The sequence below is a fragment of the Bison bison genome, unplaced genomic scaffold, assembly GCF_000754665.1.
Source record: "Bison bison bison isolate TAMUID 2011002044 unplaced genomic scaffold, Bison_UMD1.0 scf7180017864380, whole genome shotgun sequence".
NCBI lineage: Eukaryota > Metazoa > Chordata > Mammalia > Artiodactyla > Bovidae > Bison > Bison bison.
In genome coordinates, this window is record NW_011494952.1 from 3,985,026 (window position 1) to 4,011,337 (window position 26,312).

At 41.2% G+C, this 26,312-nt stretch overlaps 1 protein-coding gene across 2 annotated transcripts in view; it reads right to left on the bottom strand.

The window, feature by feature from the left end:
• ARID5B (AT rich interactive domain 5B (MRF1-like)) overlaps positions 1 to 26,312 on the bottom strand; it is a 193,455-nt gene that overhangs the window by 15,266 nt on the left and 151,877 nt on the right. For both annotated transcript variants that reach the window (XM_010857414.1, XM_010857415.1), the window contains 3 exons: positions 23,121 to 23,325; positions 21,157 to 21,209; positions 11,792 to 11,889 (listed from right to left, as the gene is read on the bottom strand). In XM_010857414.1, the coding sequence (XP_010855716.1) occupies positions 11,792 to 11,889; positions 21,157 to 21,209; positions 23,121 to 23,325 (356 nt within the window). The remainder of the gene's footprint in view (positions 1 to 11,791; positions 11,890 to 21,156; positions 21,210 to 23,120; positions 23,326 to 26,312) is intronic.

The following is a 26,312-nucleotide window of genomic DNA, read 5'->3' on the forward strand; positions in this document are numbered from 1 at the left end:
TGACAGGTCCCTGAACTGAAGTTATGTGGGCTGTGGGGGTAGGGGATGAGGTCAGAGGGTGGGGAAAGAAACTTCTGGTTGTCTTACATATTGATTAGGCATTACAGTATTAATAGCAGCTGAGTCATGTATTAAGTTCCTAATAACACCAGGCACTTTGTATACCTTATCATCAATTTGTTGAGGAGGAAACGGAGGTTAAGTGTGAAATAACTATTAAAGGACTAGTGAAAAGCATATAGCTATTGTGTGCCAAAGTTTGAGTTCAAATACGATCTGCCTCTCTGACCTGTCTTCATCTCAGCAAGGTAGCTGTATATCTTCAGAAATTATCTGAGAAGCACCAACACTGGGAAAATACCGAAATGATCACTCCTGGGTTAAGGGAAGTCCAAGCTCCTAAGGCAGAATCAGGGTGAGCACCCTCCTTTTCTCAGAGCCAGCAGACCTACAGAATACACACATGGCCATTCCACCGGCCATTCCACCAAGGGTCACGGCGGTCCCACAGGAGCAGCCCTATGGCTGCAGCACTGGCCACACTGCTCCTCGTACCCGTACGCCAGGATAACCACGCCACGACTCTCCGAAAGGTGGTAACCCTGGATGTATCCAGCACAACCTGATGTTAGACGGTAAGAGAAACGCGAGAATCACATCTCCCACGAACCCCAGCCTGCAGCACTTAGCTCTTACCCTGTCTGAGGCTCCCATGGCCTCCCCAGCTAGACTCAGTGCTCCTCGTGCTTTACTCCTGCAGTGCCTCCTTGCCTCTTCTAAGAGGGTCTAGACTGGCGTTAGTCAGTCCCATAGCTTCCCAGGGAAGACCACACTGAAGAAAGTTGACATGGATTTAAGAAAGGCTGACTTTACATCCCAGGGATTAAAATATGTGCTCACAACAGAGGGCATGGATGGTAAATAGCAACCCAGGCTTCCACAATGCCCCAGCAAAGGTGGTAACAATTCTTAATTCAAAAACAATGACTGACTCAGAATCAAGTTGGATGGATCTGTTTCAAGGGCAGATGAACATTATTTCAAGAATAACAGACAAATAACACTACAGTATTTTCAACATGATGTGCACCACCTCTCCCCATGAAAGCAGGCAGTGTCCATCCGTAAAAGCAGATAAACAACTATTGCACTGAATTCCCATGTAAGTGAGATACCACAGGTTCCAGACTTCTGAAATGTTCAACAATCTCCCAAACATGTATCATTTTGATCCAACTTTGTAATAACTTGTACGAAAACAAAATGTTCCAAGAGGTTTTCAGTGGAAGAGTTAAGGATATATTTTAATGGTAAACAATTACATTCTTCTGTCATCTGATACTTTTTTTCCCCTTTCTTTTTTGGAAACATGCTTTCTGAATTTTCAATAGTGTCTTTGTGAAGGCATCTGTTACTCACATAATTGAAAAGATGTTTGTGCAGTGGCATGCTTGAGAATACAGTTATTTAATCTTAATGATAAAGCCCCGAGGACAGAAAATCATAAGTAGAAACCTCTTGTTATTTATCAAAAAGAAAAAGGGCTAAGACACCTAATCTATTCTCAAATTTAAATTCATGCTTGATGAAAACTATCAATAAAACCTGGAATCTGCAAAGTTTCTTAAATACTACAGTGAGGTTCAAAGGGGGTTGGGTGGGGGGAGTAGCAAGAAAATAAAAAGGAGACAATAAAGGAACTTGACAAAGAAAAAACTGCTGTTTGGCAAGCCTTTTTTGGGTCAAACAAAGAACTTGCTGTAGTTCGTAGCATGACATACACACTTGATTAGTTTGTGCCTGAGGGTGTTTTTACACTCAACAGTGTAAACTCCAACTTCTAATAATTACAACTTGCATTTAGAGGCAAATTTAAGAATTTTTAAATAGAGATTTTTCAAAGGCTGTTGTTTATTCATTTTTTTAAAAACAGAAACCAGTTTTTCTACTCCAGGCCCTGGCTACGGTTTTGTTTTCCTTTTTAAAAGTTTCTTGAAAAATCCAGGCATTGGAAAGTTATCAGAGCATTTTAGGCATGTTGAGTGATACAGAGAGAGGCTCTAATTATGAAATTACCTGACCATCCTTTGGGGAGAAATTCTTTACTGATGAGAAGCTGCTCCAGGCATAAGGGCTTACATCCAGCCAATTCAGGTCCCTTATAAGAACAAGCCTGAGGGGGTATCATTGGAAAAGCAACAGCAATATCTCAACGCTGTGTCTTATAACAATTTGGGGGGATTGCTGGTTGCCGATAAAGGGTCTTCTGTGGGTGTGGGGAAAAGGGAGGTGAATGTCTGAGTGGCAGTGTTACAGAAGTGTTACCAACAGAGTGCCCCTAGGCCAGAACCCCCATCACCAAGACAGTGTTTACAAAGAAGATGCCAAGTCCGAGACTGGCTGACCCTACATGGATGAGGATGGCGCATGCTCTCCCCACTGGACCTCAAGGCAAAAGAGACTGAACAGACGCTGAGAGGATAAACTGTAAGACCTGCCTTTGGTGCATCCAGCTTGGAAATTCAGCCTTAGAACTCTACTGACAGCCCCTTCCAGCACCTCATTCCCTACTTCTTTGTACACATATCCTAGAGGAAACTGTCCTTTTTGTTTGGATTTAATTCATTCAACCCCTAATTCTTGATATGTTCATGATGCTATACTGGGTGCACTGGTAAGTCTCAAGGAAAGTCTCAAGGAAAGCTAATACCACTTGGTCCTTGCCCTCAAATATAGTTTCTTTATTGTTTTTGAGTTCTACAACTGAATTATTTTAAGCAGTATATAGTGATCTACCTTAGATTCTAACCTAATCACTTTAAGATCCAGTTTATAAATTGGTACAGCCACTATGGAGAACAGTATGGAGGTTCCTAAAAAGACTACAAATAGAGCTACCATATGATCCAGCAATCCCACTCCTGGGCATACACCCAGAAGAAATCATATTTGAAAAGATACATGCACCCCAGTGCTCACTGCAGCACTATTTACAGCAGCTAAGACATGGAAGCGATCTAAATGTCCATCAGCTGAGGAATGCATAAAGAAGATGTACATACACACAATGGAATATTAGCCATAAAAAAGGATGAAATAATATTTTTTGCAACAACATGCATAAACCTAGAGATTATCATACATAGACCTAGAGATTATCATACTAAGTAAGTCAGAGAACAACAAAAATCTTATGATATTAAATGTGGAACTTATTTTTTTAAATGATGCAAATGTACTTATTTGCAAAACAGAAACAGACCTATAGGTACCAAAACAACTTATGGTTACCAAAGTGGAAACGTGGTGGGGAGGGATAAATCAAGGGCTTGGGATTAACATATACACACACTATTATATAAAGAATAATCAACAAGAACCTACTGTATAGCACAGGAAACTCAATGTTCTGAGATAACCTATACGAGAAAAAGAATGAATATGTGTATTTTTATAACTGAATTGCTCTGCTGTTTACCTGAAACCAACACAGCACTGCAAATCAACTATCAAGTACAAGTACTTCGCTCAGTCGTGTCCGACTCTTTGAGACCCAGTGGACTGTAGCCCGCCAGGCTCCTCTGTCCATGGGATTCTCCAGGCAAGAATACTGGAGTGGGTTACCCCTTCTCCAGGGGATCTTCCCGACCCAGGAATCGAACCCGGGTCTCCTGCAATGGAGGCAGGTGCTTTAATCTCCGAGCCACCAGGGAAGCCCAAAACTATAAACTATAAATCAACTATACTTCAATACAAAAAAAAATTCAGTTCAAATTCTAGATTCCCCTGAAAGACTTTGTTCATTTCTTTTGGAAATTCTCTTCTTTCTTTGATCTCTATTACTTTGTGACTCAGCTGGTAAAGAATCTGCCTGCAATTCGGGAACACTGGGTTTGAACCCTGGGTTGGGAAGATCCCCTGGAGAAGGGAAAGGCTACCCACTCCAGTATTCTGGCCTGGAGAATTCCACAGACTGTAAAGTCCGTGGGGTCGCAAAGAGTCAGACACGACTGAGCGACTTTCACTGAACTTATTTGTATCTATTACAACTTACTTACATAAGGTTTTTATAGCCTTAAGTATTTAACTCTTTTTCATGTATGTATGGACTAGAAGTTCGATCATATGATAAGTAAGCCAAAGGTCACAGCACCTCCCAGTTCTAATGAGATGCCATACTGAGAGTTCTGAGGCTGAGCCTGGGTTCTTGGGGAGCATCATGTTCCCTTAACAGTCTCTTCCATGAATGTGGTAGCATGGGCACCTCCTCATTGTTTGCACCCCAATCTTGGTAGATGTTCAAAAAAACACCAATTGGCTCTTGAGGGCAGGAGCAAAGGAAAAAGACAGTCAATCAAATGGTAAATCTATCCCACCCAAGAAAAAGAAACTGGCCAATAGGAGAGGGCTTCTTACCAATTTCAAAAGTCACCTTAGGCACTGTTGATAGACTGACACTGCCCTCATCCCAAGAAATACTATATGTAACATCTGGAACAGCTTTGGATCTTCTGAGTGACACGAATGGGAGGCATTTACATGGGAGCAAGCCAAGCTGGTGAAAGCCCATAAACTGTGCTCTGAGGCTTAGATGAATGGAACAGGAAAATGTGACGTCAGAGGAGCTTTGCCAAGCGTATGAAGACCCATCACCGAGAAAATGGAGCACGTGGAATAAGTCAGCCCCAGAAGGTAAGGTAGAGTCAATGGGAAGCCACAGGTGTCTTGCTCAGTTTGAAGGCGAGGGTACAGATGAAGGGTGCCTTCCTTGCCCTCCCACTGAGGGCGTCTGAGCAGAGACTGGATGAGCTCAGTGCCAGCAGTCATTCAGTCCCTGCGGAACAGGGCAGCCCGCAGGCTACATTGCGCCTACAGGTGTGTTTAGTTTACATAAAATATTTTCAGAAATATTAGAGCCAATATTTGTAAGTTGGGTGATTTCACATAAAAATTATCTCCAAGACATGGAAGGTCTGGAAGCACTGAGACTGCATCCTCCCAAGGCAGCGAGTGTCGGCTGATCCCACCAGGCCTCCCTGGCTGGGCTGTGCGTACCCGTTTCCTGCTGCCCAGCCTGGGCTGCCTGTGCTCACCATGCTACCTGCCCCCATCAACACATGAGCTTGTGACCACGGATGTGGAGCGTTGCTGCTCCAGGAACCCTGGATTTCCTATTTCTGACTGACATATTTGTAAAATACCATAGAAAGGAATTGGATCTTCCTTGTAGCTCAGACAGTGAAGAATCTGCCTGCAATGCAGGAGACCTGGGTTCCATCCCTGGGTTGGGAAGATCTCCTGGAAAAGGGAATGGCAACCCACTCCAGTATTCTTGCGTGGAGAATCGCATGGATAGAGGAGCCTGGCGAGCCACAGTCCACAGGGTCGCAAAGCGTTGGACATGACTGAGCGACTAACACTTTAGAAAAGAATTAGCAGGAAACGAAAATTTTAAAAGACACACAACATGCACAGCCTCATTTTTTAAAAAAATTAGACACACACAAAATTATGCTGGTAAATTGCTCTGTAAGTGTCTCAATGCTTATTCATTGCTGCCCTGTTCACAGGAGAACCTCACTTGAGTAACACTGTCTAGAGGATTGCTAGAGGCTGCCTCAGACCTGTGCAGCCTGCCTGTGGCCTTCGGAACTGCGTACTGATTAACTTCAAGGGCATCAAAATGAGCAAGAACACCCCACATCTTGTCCTAGACATGAAGAGAACTGTAACTCCCCTTCCCTTGGCTTTTTCCCACAATATTACTAGCTAAGTTCCTTAGAACCTGATGTATTTTTGGCATTTTACCTTAAAACACATTTCTTAACTCAAAATGTGAACCTCCCACGCCCTGGGTTCCACCTTCTGAGAGAAAAAGGCCGAAGCCGCAGCTCACTGTCACTCGGGCTCCGGCCAAATGCATGGGGCTTGGGTGCAGCTCATAATCCCCCCACCCCTCCAACAAGTAACTGCAAAGGAAGCCAGCGGCATGACAGTCTCACCCAAGGAATGCTTATGGACAAAGCAAAAGGGTAGAGTTGGAAATTGAGCATTATGTATGCAAGAAGATGAGGCATAATTGTTCATTTCCCCCACAAATACATTTGTTTATGATTTTGATTTTCTAAGTACTCAGAAAAGCACATCATAAAGTACTTCTGTCTTAATGCTCCTTTTAAAATCCCTAGTAACAGCTTCATGTGCTCCATAGAAACAGATCATGTAATTTATTCAGGAAAATTAAAACCAGTAATCTGGTATTCTGTGTAAAGACTTTTCCCCCCGTGCATGTGCTTAAAAAACATTAAAAGAAAAAGAAAACAAATCTGCATGTGAAAACAGCCTTTAAAATGAATTACTACGCCAGAAAATCAAGCTAAGAGAACTCTGTTAAGGTAACTATTTTCCTTTCTTGTTGCCTTACCGATAAAAGAAACTGATTTGGGGCATCTTAAATAAAGAGTTGGACAAGAAAGAAAATGTTCCACCTAGAAGTGTCTTGCACTGGAGGAGGTGGGTATTTTTCTTTGCACTGTAATCTGCAGTAACTTTTATCTATAAATCCTGAACAAGAAGTGTCTAGAATAACCACACTTCATAAGCTTTGCTGAGTTGAGATATCTACACAGCAAGTCTTTCGATGGGGAAACATTAATGCTTTTTATATTAGTGATCATCTGTAACACGAGCAATTAAGTACAATACTAATGGACTGTGGCCAGGAACCTGTTACTAATATTAAAAACTGACAGAGATGAATAGGTTTGGAAGCAAAACCAGGCTGACAAAGACATTTTTATGAAGTGCTTGGACCTATTTGATTTAAACCAATCAGAGGCAAGTTTTGGACAAGTCAGGCCTTCAGCGACAATGATGCATTCACAGGCATTGTGCCATTTCTGCTATGCCTTAAATAAAAACACTGATTCTTTTCAGCAACCTGTACTTTCATTATTACACTCATTAATAAACCAAAAGTGTCCAACTAATATACAAGCAACATTTACTGAGGACCCAGCTACTTTTTTCTTGTTGAAAAAAGAAAACATTTACTGGCAACATGAACCACACTGCATGAAAAATAAATCGGTGGATAATGCATAGTAATCACTCACTGCTTCTCCATCTTCTAGGAAAGCAAAGTTGGTGGTAGGGAAATAGGAGGAGGAGCTCGTCTCTGTATTAGAGTGAAAATGAGAGCCCAAGTAAACGGGCAGCAGAGCATGAACTCCAATCAGATGTTAAGGGCATCTCCAGGCTAGATGTTTGCTCACAAAATCCTGGCCCTTTACAACTCCTTGAGCTTTCTTGAATACGATGGCCTTTCCCCAACCTTGTCATTTCTGTCCTAATTGTGTGAGCACAGCCTATAACTAGCAAGAATGAATGAAATCTGCCAGTATCACCCAACACAGTTGTAGCCAAGAGCTTCAGCCTTTTCTTTGACCTAAGCATAAATGGTTCAGGTTCCGGGACAGATCTCGGTATACTCTTCCCTTCTTTGGCAGAAACATCAAAGAGAAGACATGTAGAGCAGCAATTCCCAGACATTTCTCTCCACCACAAAACACAGGAGTATGGATGATTCCTTTGAGAACATAGTTCAAATGAGTGAGAGTGGCATTATGGGAAGCACAGTCTGATTAAAACAAAAAAACACAAACCTACCAAAATTTGCAGATGATTGACTTAAAGTATTATAAATGATTAATTATTCATGACATCCCTTATAGTGACCACAACAATGCAAAACTTAGATGGTAGAAAGGAAATGCCTACTATAAAACTCTTTGAGGAGAACATAGGCAGAACACACTTTGACATAAATCACAGCAATATCTTTTCAGATCCACCTCCTAGAGTAATGAAAATAAAAACAAATATAAACAAACAGGACCTAATTAAACTTAAAAGCTTTTGTACAGCAAAAGAAACCATAAACAAAACAGAAAAGACAACCCACTGAATGGGAGAAAATATTTGCAAATGAAGTGACTGACAAGGGATTAATGTCCAAAATATATAAATAGCTCATGCAGCTCTATATGAAAATAATAACCCAATCAAAAAAAGTGCAGAAGATCTAAGTAGACATTTCTCCAAAGAAGACATAAAGATGGCCAAAAGGCATATGAAAAGATAGGCAACACCACTTATTATTAGAGAAATGCAAATCAAAACTACAGTGAGGTATACCAGTCAGAATGCCATCATCAAAAAAGTCTACAAACAACAATACTGGAGAGAGTTAGGAGAAAAGGGGCCTCTCCCACCTGTTGGTGGAAATGTAAATTGGTCCAGTCACTGCAGACAATGGTATGGAGGTTCCTTTAAAAACTAAGAATTACCATATGATCTAGTAATCCCACTCCTGGGCATGTATCTGGAGAAAACCATAATTTGAAAAGATACATGCACCCCCAATGTTCACTGCAGCACTGTTACAATAGTCAACACATGGAAGCTACCTAAATGTCTATCCACAGAGGAATGGATAAAGAAAATGTGGTACATACATACAATGGAATATTACTCAGCCATAGAAAGACTGAAATAATAGCATTTGCAGCAACATGAATGGACCTAGAGATTACCAAACTCAGTGAATTGGAAAAAGACATATCACTTATGAATAGAATGTTTTAAAAATTGTATGAATGAACTTACTTACAAAACAGACACATTTCAAAAACAAACATGGTTCCAAAGGGAACTGTGGGAGAAGGGATAAATTAGGAGTTTGGGATTAAATTATACATACTACTATATATAAAACAGATAATCAAAAGGACCTACTGTATGGCATAAGGAACTCTACTCAATGTTCTGTAGTAACCTATATGGGAAAAGAATCTGAAAAAGAATGGACATACGTGTATGTTTAACTGAATCACTTAGCTGTACCCCAGGAACTAACAACTTTGTAATCAACTATACTCCAATATAAAATAAAAATTAATTACAAGAAAATGCCAGGAACCGGGATGATGACCTTGCTATTCACCCTGCAACAGCTGCTCTAACCTGGGTTTCGGGTTCTGCACAGCGATTTCTAGGTTGGGGTGCCGTGTGCCCCCCGACATAGTTGACTGCTGTCTCTCAGCTCCAAACCCACCCTTCTGCACTCTGCCTGGTGATACTGGGATTGGGACGACACAAATTCCAAGTCTCTTGTCAGCCATCTTCCTACTGGGGTTCTGCAAATGGCCCTAGCAGGCCAGGCCAAGGGAGGAGGGACTGCCTCCCATTTTGCTTGCCCTTCCTTTCAGTGCCACGCCAGCAGGAACTTAGCAGCGGCTGCTGGTTCCAGCCTCTGCTTCTTCCCACTGTCCCTGAACAGTGTCCTCTGAGATGGCCTGGCGCCAGCCACCTGCATGCACCTCCACAGTGCCCCCTTGAGCTCCTGAAGCACAGCACTCCCTGGGTGCCTCACCTGTGAGGACCTGAAGCCCAGGCTGCTGAGACCACTGTCCCAGCTTCCGGGTGGTGATAACATAAGCTCTTTATTCTCTCAATCCTAGGAAACCTATGGTTAGTGCCTCTGTGTGAGTGGACTGCTTCACACCAACACTTGTTTAGGCAATTCCCTACAGTAAGTTCTCTTTGTTGAATACTTAAGTGTGAATTTTTATTTTCCTCCCTGGATCCTGACTGATACAATGACCAAAGAAAATTCTAGATTTGGAAGAGTAACTGACATAGCTTTTCAAAAACTGTATTCCAGTGGGAGACCAAAACTTTATGAATTTTGCTCCCAAGAATGAGAGAAGAAAAGTCTCTAAAAATCTTTAATAATGCTTTTTAGTTGCTGCAGTTGGAGGTACTTCTATCAGAATTTTCCATTTTGACTGACTGCAGGCATGTGGGATTCTGCTACTCCAGGAAGAGGTAAATCATGAAACAAAGTACACAACCTTCAAAAGAACGTATCTTGGCATTTGAGATTACAGCTATTTTTATACACACAACTGCTTGAGTAAATTAAACACACGACCATACACATGTACCTGCTGCTATTAAACCCAAGCCTTTTTCTATCCCAAAGCTTATCTGTTATTTGACCATGTGACGCTTTATGATACATTTGATTACTTTTTCACTCCAATGAGGTGAGCTAGCTCACAGCTGAGATAACACTCCTTTTCTCAAATTTTAATCCCTATCTGGTTCTTTAAGTGTGATGGGTCACATGTTGGGGACATTTGCACGTGAAGCCAAGGGAGGTTCACTAGCATAATAAAAACTGTCTGAAAGTGGAGAGCATGTCTAAAGAAAACGTTTTCATTAAAGCTTTGACTCATAATCCAACAAGAGGACTCTGATACCTCAGCTGCCGCTTACAGAACACTCACCCCAGATGCCAGTGCCTTTTTGTACTAGAACTTCAGTGCTGCACCCGCTGCCAACAGTGAGAGTATGGTCTTTTGTATTAAATACTGAAATACACTCACTTAAAAACAAAAAATCCAATGCAGTATCCTGCAACAATGCTATGAAGAATAGTAATTTGAATTTCCATTATCAATTAAAAAAAACTTTCTGGATTATAACACTGTCAAATAAAGCAGTTTCTTGGGAATACTTTGTGAGGCTTTTTCATAGGGTTCTAAACCCAACTTAATTTACTACGATTATACCTATAAAAACATTGTAAATTTCACCAAATGGCCATATGAAAAGGGACTCTGTAAAGTGCAGTGCAGATAAAAATACAATTGGACTAGAAATATGACTAAGAGTTGGTGTGTGATGTGACATTATCTGAAGATGCATTTGTGTGATCAAAGATGGGTGTTAAGCATGTGGGTTGAAGCTGGGATGGTAACTGATGATGTGAAGAGCAGCCATCAATGTGGACTTGTGTTATACTTTTCAAAGGAGCAAGCGATACGGCCTGTTTGCTCAGCTGTGTCTTGACTTCATCCCATCCATGGCCATTATGAAAAACACACCCAGACACCTCTACTTGGACCTCACAAGCTCTGAATGTGAAACCAAGAAGCTGAGTCTGTCTGGACTTCTGCAGGGATATGCCAGTGATAAGGACGTTGGTATGACCTAAACAAGTATGGACTGAAAACACAGACTAATGATAACACATGATTTATCCTAACTGGTCTTCAATTTTGTGGGGCACACAGTCCTAATGCAAAGGGGAAAATTCCCATGGATACAACCCTCATAGTACGCTAATTTGGCATTATTTCTTCTTTGCATTATTATCATCACCTTTCTGAAAGAAGCTGAAATTATTAGAAAACCAAAATACACAGAACTTGGCAAGAAAGGATTCCCTGGGTCAAAAGCACAGAAGAAAAACACCAAGATGGGGAAAAAAGACAACAGGTCTTATCTAGGAACAATTTTCTTATTAAAGAAATACTTACTGTTCAATATTAGTACTTTGAACATTAATACATTTCTATGCTAATACAGTCACATGACAACTCCACAGTAATACCGCAGACCTGTTTGCCAGAAGCTGAAAGTGCTCATAGTGAATGAACCTACGGAGCACACAGAATATACTGAATAATCCATGCTTGTGGTTGGGCGGGGGGTATCAGTGTTGTCAGACAGGGTTATAGGATAAAACCAAACTAGGAGAACATCTAATTCTATTAGCGCCTGTAACCAGAGAAAGCCAGGTCCCCTAAAAACCACACGGCGGTGTGCAAAGTAAAACGCCAGGGATGTTTCCCGTTTCCTCAAAGGTCTTACGCTTGACGCGTTCACTCTGAATTCACACACTGTTCGTGAAGCGCCGACTTCCCACGCATGGGCGTCTTACCTCTCGTAATGCCTGCGGGTGCACGTGGCGGCGCTGGTGCTCCCAGGGTTACCGCCCAACTCATCGTAAATATGCTTCCACTGGCGGCGGGCTGTTATCTGAAAAAGTGGCAATGAGAAATTCAGTCTTGCACCGTAGGAGATTCGCAGTGCCAGGATTCAATACATATGCAACAGTCAGAAGAGAACAACAGTCTGTCCTGGCAACCCAGAAACAGAGAAGTCCAAATGGGTCTGTGGGGAGACTCCTGGGCTTCCGGGAAGATCTCACTTTTAGCACTTCGCTTTACAGTGAAAATGGAATTCCGCTTTGGGCTCTGTATCTTGTCACCCTTACAGCATTTTTATCCAAGATATCTCCCTGGGTATTCATGTAGTTATTTGCCCCCAAGATCCCAAATGCATACTCTGTTCCTTTATGTAATGTGATTAAAGCATCAAAATACAGATTTCAGCTAAAATATGTCTTAGTATATCCATTTAAATGAATCAGAATTAACACTGGTTACTTGAGGGATATGGTAATGGGTGGCTGAGTACACAGGTAAACAGAATTTCCATAAAACATACTTCTGTATCTTCTGATTTTTGAACTACTGTGATGTGTTACCTAAATTACTATACAAATTAATTAAAATGATCAAGTTGGTTATGAAATTTCTAGTCCTCTCAGGCTGTATTTTTACGCCAGCTGTGCTAACCACCAGAACAAAACCAAAATGTTAAACTGTCTTATGTCACAAGCTGTTTATTTTTCTTCACTCAGGTCAGGAAAATGGGATATTGATGAAACCCTATGAAAATTAACATATTCCAAAGTTAAAATGTAAGGTCCGTATTTCACTCAGTTGGGTGAATAAAAACAAACAGCTTGTAATATACTGAAAGGCATACTATGGTCTTGTTTTTCTTTAATTTTATTTTTATATATAAATTAAGATTTTAACAAAATAACAGATGTACAATCTGGCAAATGATTACTTTGGGGAAACCACGTCATCTACTACATATGAGCAATCCAGTGTTTCCTTGAAACTGCAGAGATAGAGCAAGTTCTGAGATCCTTGTGAACATTTCCAAACAGGGCTCTGAGAAAACTCTTGGTATTGGAATGTGTAGGGAGCTGGGCGTGGCATTTAAACAAGCAGAACAGGAGGCATCTTTCGAAAAACACCGCAGAGCTGACAGCGGAGTTCACTTAGGGCTAGAGGCGTGAAAAAAAAACTCAGTGTGTAACCAGGGGCTCCATAATTGTGAATGAAGGAGGAAAAGGGTGGTTAAATATTATTGGTTAAGTGGTACCTGTTTCAAGTAAAAAGAACCCCTTCAATTCCATAAGCCCTTAACAGGCCCAAGGAGGACCTCGCGACGATGTGAGTCGTGCATTGTTCACTTTCCCATGAAGCATTCTTTAATCAATTTGTTTCAATAGTTCTCATTAGACCGAACCACCTCTTACATCTACTAGCAGGTATAACTAAAAATCCTCCTGTATTTGTAGCTTGGTTTAGATTATAATAATAAATGTTTTCAAGGCCCTTTAAAAATACTCAAAATACATATTTTGGTAATTATTTTATATTTAATTACAGTCTCCCTCCAACCTTTTACATAATACAGTTAAAGGTTGGTCTGTTCTAGACCTGTGTACAGAAGAAACAGGATACCCTTCTTCCACGTATCTACATTATTCCTCAAAGCTCTTAGAAGACGGAGGCCCTTGGAACAAGACTGTGTGAGTTCCTGTAGTCACTTTAGAAGAAATCATCACTGTATTTTCTATTTGGTAAAGAGTTTTCATATCCATGATATCATTTACTCCTCCCATCAGCCTGTGAGGCAGCCTATAGGAATCTCATTCACAGGCAAAGGAAACAAGTCTCAGAGAGGTTGCATGATTTGCCTAAGGACACACAGCAGCAGAGTGGGAATGCCAGGACTCATCCCAATGTCTTATGGTCCCAAGAGCAGACTTTTTTCCACTACGTCAAAGCAGCCTCCATATCAGAATGACCTGGTGAATGATGTGGCAGGGTGATAATACAGAACTCCAGGGGCCTTTTGCTTCAAAGGAGGGAGATAACTGTGGGACCCATTGCTTTTGCTACAAATTCTGAAACTCTCACTAGTGGGAAAATAGCGCAGCTAGGAGGTCAGCAAGAATCTAAGGCAGGGGGTTGGGTTAATAGCTCTCTGAGATGTTACTCTCTTAAAGTATCTGTTAGAACTGTGGTTGCCGCCACCCTGCCCACTTGGTGAACAGAGATTGACCATTAAATCATGAATAAGTCCCAATCTGATCAGCATCTGTCTATTCACCCGTGCATTCACTCACCAAACATTTATTGAACCTCTCCCATTTGTTGGGTACTGTGCCAGCAGCTGGGCGGCCACAGTGCAAACCCAACACCTGAGATGCCTGCATCCTAGTGGCAGATTCCAAAAATCAACACATGACCAAATATATAAACAAAGGAATACTGATTGTGAAAAATATAGTGAGTAAGAGACCACTGCTGACAGGGATATGTGTGCACACCGGCCATGCTCCCCACCCACAGCCTATCATCCATACTGAGGTATGCCTATCACAGAAATGACAAAACTTCTTTGAGAATAAATAATGAATTATCAAAAAGAACAAAAACAAAGTCTTCCTCACACTAGGATTGAAACTGTGGCAGCAGGAAGCCAGCATCAGTCACCATTCGGCGTTAATAAGCCCTGTGCAGCTGGCTAGAGGTCTGTGTTAGGCCCCTAGTAGCAGATTCTGCTGTTTAAATACAGTTTTTGTTTTGTTTTGTTTTGTTTTTTAACCAGTGGAGAAAAGACAAGGGCCGGGCCTTCAAGGAACCGGGCTCTCTGTTTACTGAGCTTCCACTGGCCAGCCTAGATGAATCAGGCCATTTTGAGATATTTTCTTTCCACAGGAAAGTCATAAAATGTGCTCTTTCCAACTGCTAAATGCTTTTAAGTACACAGGTCTCCTGGGTATACATCTCTCCTTTTTTTTGTGCCCAGATGCGCTTTTAATTCAAACGCTGACCATAGGCTCTACAGCATGAAACGCCTCAATCCTCGCCTTGTCCAAACCTACAGGGGGTCGCAGAGCCCCACGAGGAGAGAGGGGAGGACAGAGCCCTCCTTCCAGGACAGCCCTGGGCACCGTGCTCCCACCTGTGTGCGTCTGCCTTCTGTTCTAACTCTCTCTTTCGTCATGCCTGGGCATGCATTTGCTCAGGGTTCTTATTCTGTTGTCCTCCCTGCATGTGTTTAAGCTTTAAACCCATCTAGGGGTAGGAGCAGCGTCTGCCTCCTGGTATCTGGCCCCCAGCCCCACTCAGCTGGAAAGTTTGATCTAGCTGCGGAGTCAGTTTGATCAACTGTTCATGAAGCCTCAGGCTTCCCGGTCATGTTCATGTTTCAACCTGACCCACTATTTTAGGTTTTAAAGGATACAAAGAACTCTGGCTCTCTACTTCCTAAAGAAAAACTCCATCCACGCGGTGACGTCTCTCCCATTGTGCTTCCCCTGCCCCCCCTCAAGGGCCTGACTTAGACAGTAGGGATTCTTGACAGCCTGTCTTCTGCTGCTACTGTTCTAGGGCCTGTACTGGGTACAGAGGTCCTCCTTAGTGTGGATAAGACCCACGAAACTGTGAAAAGCACTCTACACCTGTCATATTCACAAAGTTCTCATTCCTTATAGTTACCCCTCTGTTTCCAAGGACCTCGCTGCCCCTCCCCGCGGATAACAAAATTCATGAATGCTCAAGTCTCATATAAAATTTGCATATAATCTATGTACATCCTTCTGTGTACTCTAAATCATCTCTAGATGAGCTATAACACGAAATACCATGTAAATGCTGTATAAATAGTTGCCAGTGCTTCACAAATTCAAGTTTTGCTTTTTGGAACTTTTCTGGGATTAATTTTTTTTTTTTTTTCCCTGATCAAAGATTGGTTGAATTTTCAGATGTGGAACCCACAGATACAGAGGGCAGACTGGAAAGTGGTTTTTAGACTCTCTTTAGAATTCAGGTGGTGTTTTAAAAGTGGCCTGAAATTAACTCTCAACAATGCCAGTCCTTGAGAAGAAAATGGACCCAGTGAGTAGGAAAGGAATCTGTCCCTCCTCTAATTTTATCTGATGAAAATGTTCTGTTACTTAAAAAAAAAAAAAAAAAGAACTGGAAAATATTTTAACCCCAAACAGTCTTGGAGCCTTGATTTTCCTACCTTTGGAGTCACTAAGATGAAATAATTTTGGTATTTTGTGGCCCGGTGAGGAAAGTCATTGGAAAACTTTTAGGACAACAGCGCGCCCACTATGGCATGACTTTGTAAGAGTGTGCAGGATGTGGTTAGGAAGTCAAAAGGAGTTTGCCTGTGAGCAGTGTTGCCCGCGCTGTTGTGAGAAACAGCCTTTTTTCTCAGGACACCTTGAGGGCGGACTGAATTCAAGGAAGATGACTTTTTTTTCCTGGTAGTACTCCAGGAACTGGAGCCTTTCAAAGCTACATGACATCATCTTTGGCCTTGAGAATTTTGAATTAAGCAAGAGGCTTTGTCTGTCCAGAGAACTAGCGTTAGATTCAGAGGATGTCTTGAAATGATGTCAAAGCCAGAATCTGATGTCAAGGCCTAATCCTTCCAGCAAGAAGACAAGTGGCTTCTTCCAGTTGTGAAATAGTGGTCCTGTCTCACCCCTGGGGAGAGGCGGGACTGCGAGCTGGCATTCTTAGAAGGCAACACACTTGCTCTTGCGTGGTCCTCTGCCTCTAGGATAAGATTTACTCAACCCATTTCCCAACTCTACCTCTCTCCAAATATTGCCTCTGGCTCGCCAGCAAATGTTTAGCCAAATGGAAATCACTTTAGCAAACCACCATCAACATGCTGCATCCTGGTAATACCCCAAGCTACTCTACAAGCCTTAACTACTTCACCAGGCACTGAAGTGAAGACCTTCTTAGCTCATCAGCAAAACTTTATTCAGTTCTGTCTCCTCCACTGTAGGTGACCCAGACTCTCAAATGTTTGGAAGGAGAAATCAGATATATGATTGTTAAAGAAGACGTCTCATTGCCAACCAATCAAAATGCCAAGATGATGTGTTTTAGGAAATCAAATCCATTCAATATGTTTATGATCTCTAAACCTAGGGATGCAGAGACATGATACATATTTCTAGCAAAAGCAGAAGAGGCCAAGAGAACAGAACATAGCTATTAGTTGAATGCTACAAAGGCTTAAAATAGAACTTCTGCTCTTTTAAAAAAAAAAATTCAATTTGAGGGCTGTGAAGGACTAAAATGAAATAATCCATAATCCACAATTCAAACCAGAAGGTTTGGAATAGTTTATAACCACAAACAAAAACAAGCCAATTAAAATGGCCTCTTCTTATAACCAGAAGGAATTCCAGAGAGATCTCTTTATCCAATCACAAGTTAACAGCAGAAGAAATACATCTACAGATTTTAAACTTGCAAGTTTTTACTATTACTGAGTATTTACATCTTCCAGACTTCTTGACCCATCTTCTAAGGTCACACATTTTTCTCAAGAATCAGAAAATCTCAACTAGTTAGTTGGTATATCAGGTAAGGTTCGTATTAAGGTCAAAGAAATGACTGAAAGATGCTACCAATGAAGGTAGATTATTAGATCTTCTTTCCCCAAAGCATCACCCCAAAACATAAAAATATACATAAGAGACTGCTGAGGATGCAAAGCACAAAGAATTTATAAATCTCTTCCTCCTAGTGATGATGTTACAGAGGTTGAGATAATTGTGCACGAAATTCTCAGCAGTTCAAAATTTGAAGAATGCCAGGATGACCCCATTCAACTCATTTCATCTCCTTGTGCCTCAGTTTCCATATATGGAGCAGGGCAAGGATCTTTTTCTGCACAAAGGCCAATTCATGAAAAATAAAAATGTGAGGGGGTTACACTTTTCCTTATTCAAAATGAAAATAGCTCATCGAGTCCCAATTTAGATCGCCACTTTACCAAATGGAAAAATAATCGTTGGAAACTTTGTGCTGCTTTTGAGCCAAGGAATGTTAATATTCTGGCATGTTTATCGTGTTTATTTAGTAATAGCCTGAAGACAACCTTCTCATCTTTGATACTTAGATGGGGGCCGCATTTTGAAGCTAGGAGTCCTGAAGTTTAATAATAATCATTGTTACCATTAGCTTTGAATTAACAGAATCTGGGCAGTTTTTTTTTTTTTTTTTTAAGGAAAAGGATTCTCAAATTCTCAGGCCCAGGCCCCACTCTAGAGGTAATATATGAGAGACCTAGAAAACTAGTTACACTTTAAAATTCCCCATTGAAAATCTGAGCTGCAGTTCTTGAGTAGCCTCTGCAAACCACTGATCTAGAAGATTCCAAGATCTCTTTTGAGCTCTAAATGACAACTCTACACTTGCTTCTGATAGCAGATGATCTCACAGATAAGTATCCTCTAGTAAGGCTGTGATGACAACTTAAGTCCTCAGACTTTGGATATTATTAATATATCTCCTGGACTGACTTCAAAACTGAATCCTCACTGAACATCTCACAATTTTATTAGTCAAAATATACTAAAGAGAAATGTTTTCTATACTTCAGAGGTTCAAAAGCTTAAAGGTAAAATCAGAGTGGCAAACTCAAGGGCCTGCAGGGCCAGCAGGTAGTAGGAGGCAGGTTTTAGAAAGGAAGGAGGAAAAGGAGGAAAGAAAAAAGGAAGGGAAAAAAATCCCACCAGTTGGTTTTATTCAGTTTATGGCCTCAAATATAGATTTTATAGTGAGACAGTCACACAGATTCACTGCTTAAGATGAGATGGAAAAATGTGGCATATTGTGAAGAATGCAGGGACCCAACAAAGGATGAAGGAGCTGAAGGGTGAAGTGGAGAGGAGAGGAGGAAAAGGACAGCCCCACAGGTCACCAGTCCCCTTTGTGGCTTGGCTCAAGAGATGTGAAGCACATAACCAGATGGAAAGCAGGTGCCAGTCTGGTCTTCCATGTTTTCCAGCCCAGTCTTTCTCTCCACTCTGTCTAGCACAATACAGGGCAGGCAATACAGGCGGCAAAACACAACACTTAACTTGCTGTCAATCTTCATGATCCCAAGCCCTCACTGCCAGCATCCAAGGACCTCCTTCCCTAGGCTCCATCCTTCCCTCTGAATTCCCCTTCATGGTCATTTATCCCAGCCACCTAGTGACTCTAAGTTACTCAAACTTGCTATACCTAACTTCATTCTACCTACATAGTTTGTTTCCCCGTTTGACTGTCTCATCCTTAGAAGACCATAATCTTTCACATCTAAATTCCATCCGTTCTCCAATATTCTGCTCAAGTGGCATCAGACCTGTCAGTCTTTCTTTCTCATCTCTAAATGAGGAAGTACTTTACCCAAACAGCGCAACTGATCTTCTCCCACTCTGTCTTACAACTGATGCCTTTCCTGGGTGGTAAGCAACTGGAACCCCTAGCCTAAATATTTTTATGTTCCCCAGAGTGTCTAACACTGCATATTATACTTATAAGATGCTCAATAAATATGTGGTCAGGTGATCCGCTGATTGTGTGATCATTCAGTCATTCATTCAACAAAAGAATAATCACTGTTTGCTCAAAGAGTACTGCAAACGCCTTGAAAGTCATCAGAAAGTTTCTTTTATATTTTCTACACCAGTCTGCTGTTGCTCGTTAAAAAAAAAAAACTCTGGTGCAAATACGTAAGATACAAAAGCAGGAAAAACTGATTCAGTGAAATTTTCTGGCTCTCTCCCTATCAGTGAGTAACAAAAAAATTCCTGGGTTTCAAAAGACATTTCATAATGTTATGCAATATCATGTAACTATCTGCAGTCAGAGTTCATAAGAATGTGTATTCCTATTCTGAACATTAAAGGTTAGACTTAAAAGTCTGGGCTATGGGGTGGACTGCTAAATTTATGAGACTAACACTGAATAAGTTATCATCTTTTTCACATGCACGAAAGCTATAATTAGCTCAAGATTTTACAAAACTATGAGCCACAGTGGGAAGGAGTAAATCTCCCTGCCTTATCAACAGATCCAACCAAGTGAAAAACTACATTATTTATTTTTCAGTGGTGCACTCAGTAAAACAGAAATTTTAAGCAAATTATATCTATGAAATACATGTTTAAATATAGTTCATATAAGTATCTGACTTCCTTATAAACATGTATTGCCTATATAGTAAACATTTTACATGCATATAGACTCACAAAGAATTCTTAGAATACCAGGTTATTAATTATAGATTAATACCAGATCAATTAATACCAGATTATCTGACTCACGTATTGCTTGCCATCTTTTTCCCATCCCAAGCCCCTGACATCAAACCCTCATATTAGTTTGTGGAATAAAATGCTATATCTGGCAAGAAACACTAGTTATTATTTTGGGTTAAAATGAGTTTCACTGTCTTGACTTTCTGTCTCTGGCATCTTACTTTGATACAGAGATATACCGCAGGTTACTCTGTAAGGAAAAAAAAAAATAATGTCTTCAATTGTAGAAGAAACTGCACAACTCAATCTGATCACTATGTGGAGGAGAAAATCTTTCCAATGACGACATCTTCCTATGTCACTTGATTTTATTACAGATGTCATCTCTGTATGCTATATTAGTGCGGCTCTTTCTTCTTCTTTTCAAGATTCTAATCTGAGTCTGTTGCTCTAACATTTTATCGGTTCAAAATTCATGCTGTAAAAATCCGTGGCCATCAAATTTTCCTGTAAGCTAAAAATAACCCGTTCCTGTCAGTTAGAATTAGCTGATAAAGAGTGTCGGAGCCTGTTCTGAGTAAGTTTGATAACTTCCTGTTTATGCAGCACTGACCCTTGTCTAATAAAGCTTCTCTGCTCTAGAATGAGAGGAGATTCTGCTGCATTCTATTCCTTAATGGCCAATACTGATTACTTCTGAAAGCCTTTAATACATTTCCCATATTAGACATGAACAGATGTCAGGTATGTTGCCAAGGGAAATTTCTTTTATGCAATCTTGGCTTGTTGTACAATAATAGCCCTTTCTCAACATGGGAAAAAATTACAGACCCAACTAATTTCCCTGACAGGGGAGAGTTACATATGTTTTCCACTTGTAGTTTTTACGACAAGTTTACAATTTTGCCAAACCTGGAACTAATTGGGACTGCTTCCAAAAGCGGCCCAATAAACCCCCAAAAGTGTACGGCCATTTGAAAAGGCAGTCAGCGACGGTCATGTTTGCATTTTCTCCATTTTGGTCAAAGCAGGGTGGGGGTAGGGGGAGTTAGATTGCAAAATTATTTCATTTAAGTTGCTTAAACACTTACTGTTTCATATCCTCCCAGTTTTTGAGCAGCTTGAAACATAGTCCAAAGGTTAACTGTTAGAGGGACAATAAGTATTTAGATAAGCATTGCATTAACATATTTCCAAGAAATGTCAATTAAAACATTTTGTTTTGTTTTTTCAATGAGAAAGAGAAATAAAAAGAAATATTAACGTAACCCAGAGAGCTAAGTTCTTGGGAAACAATCTGCCAACGGGTATTCAACAGGGTATATTAGTACCACTTAAAATATTTCTTAAGAAACAGTCACAGATACGGAAACGGTTCTACTTTTAGGATAAAGGACAACACAGTGTTTAGTCCCGTTGCCATCAGCAGACCAAGGGAAGCTACGTTACAGCCTCCTTGAGAAGAGCATGGGATTTCAAAACACGGCTTGTCTTGTAGGACCCTTAGAAAGCGGCCATTGATTCAACAGTAATATGTAATGCCTCCTTCAGAGAAGAGCTCTCCATAATCAATAAATACCAGCCACGTTAATATATGATTACCTTCACAGAACTTCTGATGGCAGCAGTGTATTAAAAGCTCATAGCATATTTCACCATCGCATGGTGCCTTGCGCTGAGCAGGTAAATACGTAAGCCACCCTTGAGGGTGCGGTTCATTCCCAAAGGAACTGAAATGTGCCCACCTCGTCCCCTGACTTACTTGCCTGTGTGACGGTGCAAATACGTATTTTTAAAAACAAATCTCTCTTCACAGGGCGTGCGTGTGTTTATGCTGTTAATCATCTATGCCAAATTACTGGTAACCCTGTTCATTTGTACTAATACCATGCAATGGGACTGCTGTGGATTTGATTCTTTCATAAGAGGGGAAAATTGAACTTCACGTAATTCTTTGGTAAAGGAAATGAAGAATAAAATTAAAACAACAACAACAACAAAAAAACGGCTCTTTGACACAACACTTTCAAAAAGCCTCACTGAACCTTGCACTATTTCAAAGCTATCAAGAGGCCTGCCTCAGCCTTGATTTAATCTGAACCAATGCATAATGCAACAAAGCTGTTCATAGTACATTAATTTTACTTCTATTTCAAGCAGCCAGTTTTCAGACAAACATTGTAATCATTCGTAGTTATATAAGTTTATAATGGCTGCGAGTGTTCTCTTGCAATCAGTGCCAATTGCTATTAGGTATGTAAATTGTTATGTAAAACATACAGGTTTGACATTCTTCATCAGAATGACACATGGTTTTAATCTAGGAAGAGACATTTGGAGAAAATACTATTTCAAACCAGGGGCTCATCGCTTTGTGTACCACAAAATCCAGACAGAGGTAAAATATATACTCAGTTGTGAAATCAGGACAGGGTCTGGGTTTCTTCTCTTTTTATATGGAATTCTGCTCAGCCATGAGTTCCCTGTTCCTCTCTAAAATATATGATGATGCTTACACGTACATGTCAAAGTAATTCAAAATTGGGCCCTCAGTTCAAATTTGTGGATTTCTTGTTTCCTCTGAAGTCATCAGGTCTTTGTTATCTCTTAACAAATTTGGGGCTTAGGAAATATGTTTTCTCTTTGTGGTTGTTTTGTCCATCTTTAAATGTCCTCCTTTTAAAAGCTGTCTTTTCACAGGCAACATCTGTGCCTGATAAAACTACGTCATGTTATTATCTCAGAAGAAAGGCGTTACAGACACTCAAGATTGACAAAACAGAAAATGAGAAACTTTCAACATGTCTATTTCCAGTCATAATCAGTGGATTCAAGCCTATAAATATCTCACTGCAACTGCCCCAGAAGGGAACAATGTAGCAGAAAGAGGCAGGGGGAAGAAATTCCTGGCCTGGATGATTTGTAGATTTAGTATAAACAGAGTATCATCCCCAGTAGAGGATTTCAACATAAGCCTGAGTCAAAAATTTCCAACCCCCAATTCAAAGAGTCTGAGTAGCTTTGATATTTCAGAAATGAAAACAAGTATACTTACTCTGTTTAAAACCTAAATAGGGTATTCGTTCTATTGGCGTCTTTCTTTCTTTCATGTATTTATAAAGTGCCACCAGGAAGGCCTGCTCGTCGGCCCTACACTCTTCACCAATGGCAACCTTTGGTTTTTCTTCATTGGAGACTTTTTTACAATTATTATGGTTATTCTTCGGTTTGTTCAAGGCTGACCTAGCCTCACATTTCACCTGGAAAGGGGGAAAAGAAAAAAAAAAAAGGCCATGTCAAATCCAGTGCAGCTCTGGGATTCCTACAGGGATATAGCTAGAGACATCGTCCACTGAGTGGGAAGCGGGAAACCAGGAAACCATCCTGGCCCTGAAATAGCTCCTAGAGCATCACAGACCACGGATGGGGAATTTCTGAGAGGGGCCGGAAACTGTGGTAGGCTTTGGGGTACTATAACCTTGGTCACAACTACTCAATGCTAGAGACGAGAGCCATCACACACAGTATGTAAACAAACGGATGAGACTGTGTTCCAATAACATCTTATTTATAGAAACAGGTGGTCAGTGGGCCATGGTTTGCCAAACTATGCCAGCCTCTTTTAGACTCCTTACCAGCATGTTGATGTGAAACCAGAAAGTGTTTACACCTGCTGGGACCACTCTCCTGTCTATACACTTTATTTTCCTAAGGGGTACCAGTGGTTACTGTCATCATGGAAGGAACCCTGCGTTCTTAGTAAGAGTCCCAGGTTCTGCACTTTGGATCAAGATGAAAGGCAAGTGCATTTCTTCATAGTAAACTGATCTTGTTGCAACTCTTCCCAGCAACCTGGAAAAACAGGCCAATGCTGGCTGATGTCGGGAGCACCAGCAGAGTCTCCGCCATCCGTCACCCGAGCGTGATGCCCAGACACACCCCCCATAGGAAACCAGACACCCCCCTCTTTAATGAGGGTGCCTAGCTTTTCAGTCAGCTCTGAAAATCTCGTAGATGTTAAGTGGCCACAAAGGAAAAAGTAGAGGTCAAGTAAAAACCCAGGAGGAGTAAGTGAAAAGCTTCAGAATTAAAAAAATAAATGGTGGTAAATGGACCACATGGAGCAGCTAACCCCATGTTCCCGCCTCACTGCCATGTTCTACAAGAGGCCTTTGATGCTTGTTAAATAATACGCTAAGGTGCTGAGCTGTTTTAACTGTCAAAGGGGGAAGTACAAAGGGTCAAGCTTCAAGTTCAAGTGCGCCCACGGGGAAGGAGTAGGTTCCAATATTCTTTACATCTCCGACCTAACATCGGCGAGGAGAGGACGAGTGTCCGGGAAATATGGTGAATTAACATGTCCCACACAGTCGACAAGGTTTTCCCTTTCAGATTCCTGACCCCTCTCTGTCCTTCCATTCAGATTCTCCTTTGCAAGCACTAAGAACATAAAAGGCTATGCTTATTTATTAAAGGGAAACATCTCCTCTACAAGGGTTTTCTTTATTGCTGATTCTCTCACAGGAACACACCAGTTTAATATCTAGATGGGTCCTGAAAAAAATAAATAAAACTTCCTGCACAACTCATTCAACCCAGCCTCTAGATAAGATTTTCATTTTTAAAGGGCAGTGGAAATGGGATGAAAACATTTTCCCATGTAGGATTTCTACTTACAGTTATTTTCAAACTTTAGTACTTTGTAACATTAGATTAAGGCGAGCATCCTGGGAAACTTTATGTTGTCATCATTTTTCACTGCCAAATTTTAGATTGTTGAGTCTAAAGTTCTGATGAAATCTATAATTTAACAGCTCTTTGAAATCATAAAAATCACTCCAGTTCTAATCTGTATTGCTTCCTGGCTTTTTCTGAGTGCTTACTACGTAATCCAGCTCTATTCTAAGCCCTTTTTTGGTGTTATCTCCTTTCATGCTCGTGACCCTAACAGGGCAGGTTATCACCCTCCTATCAGAAATGGGGAGACTGAGGTACGAGAGGAAGAGTAACACGTCCAAGACCATAGGATCGCATCCAGCATCCAGGTTAGTAAGTAGTGAGTTAGGGATTTGAACCTTAGTAGTCTCAACCCACTCCAGTATTCTTGACTGGAGAATCCCATGGACAGAGGAGTCTGGTGGGCTACAGTCCATGGGGTTGCAAAGAGTCAGACATGACAAGTGACTCAGCACGGCATGGCATGGCAGTCTCACTCAAGGACTTATGGTTTTAAACACTATCTTTTACTGACACTCATAAAAATACTAAACTGATAGTCAAAATGTTATTGTTCAGTTGCTCAGTCATGTCTGACTCTTTGCAACCCCATGGACTGCAGCATGCCAGTCTTCCCTGTCCTTCACTATCTCCTAGAGTTTGTTCAAACTCATGTCTATTGAGTCAATGATGCCATTAAACCATCTCATCCTCATGCCCTCTTCTCCTCCTGCCCTCAATCTTTCCCAGCATCAGGGTCTTTTCCAATGAGTCAAAACATTCTTCCAATTAAAAAGTGTATCTTATTACTAAGCATTACAAAACCTATAGCTTAGAAATGTGATTTACCAAGTGAGAAGTAGAAGATAAAGCTAGGTGGTTTCTAGAGTGTAAAGAGCTCCATTCTTTCTGTTGTGTGTCAAGCAAAGGGAAAGAAACCAGCATGAATGGAGTAGCCACAGTGAGCTGGGAACAGCGCCGTGGGCTTCATACAAGCATCCCTGAGTCCCATTTTACAGAGGAAGAAACTGAAGCTCAGCGAGGTGATGTATTTTGGCGTGTGGCTAGGGTCAGGTAGAACTCGGAGTCTAGAACTCAGATCTCCTCACTCTAAACCCCTTAAAAACAGCTCTGCATATAAAATCAGGCTGAATCTTAAGTTTGCAGTGAGAATAGGCCAGAAGTTAAGGGAGTATGAGCTTTGCCCCTCAGTGTCCAGGGAGCTGCCTCACCCATGCAGAAACAACCAGAGACAAAAGGCGGCATGGAGAGCCCACACGAACCCAGCCCAAAGTCATCAGACCCCCGACGACAGGAAAGGCTCCAGGTGCAGCCTGGCTGCCGCCTTCTGGATTGCATCCTGAGCCTCAATGAGCTCTTTCTTGAGTCTGGGGGATTCGTAAGACACGAGCAGTAGTTTCCCTTCACAGACTAACTGCATGCATTTCTCAACATACGTGAGCCCTCTAGAGGATAACTCTGTTTCTGGGTAGGACCAGGTCAAGTTCCTTTGTACAATTTTTCACTTACC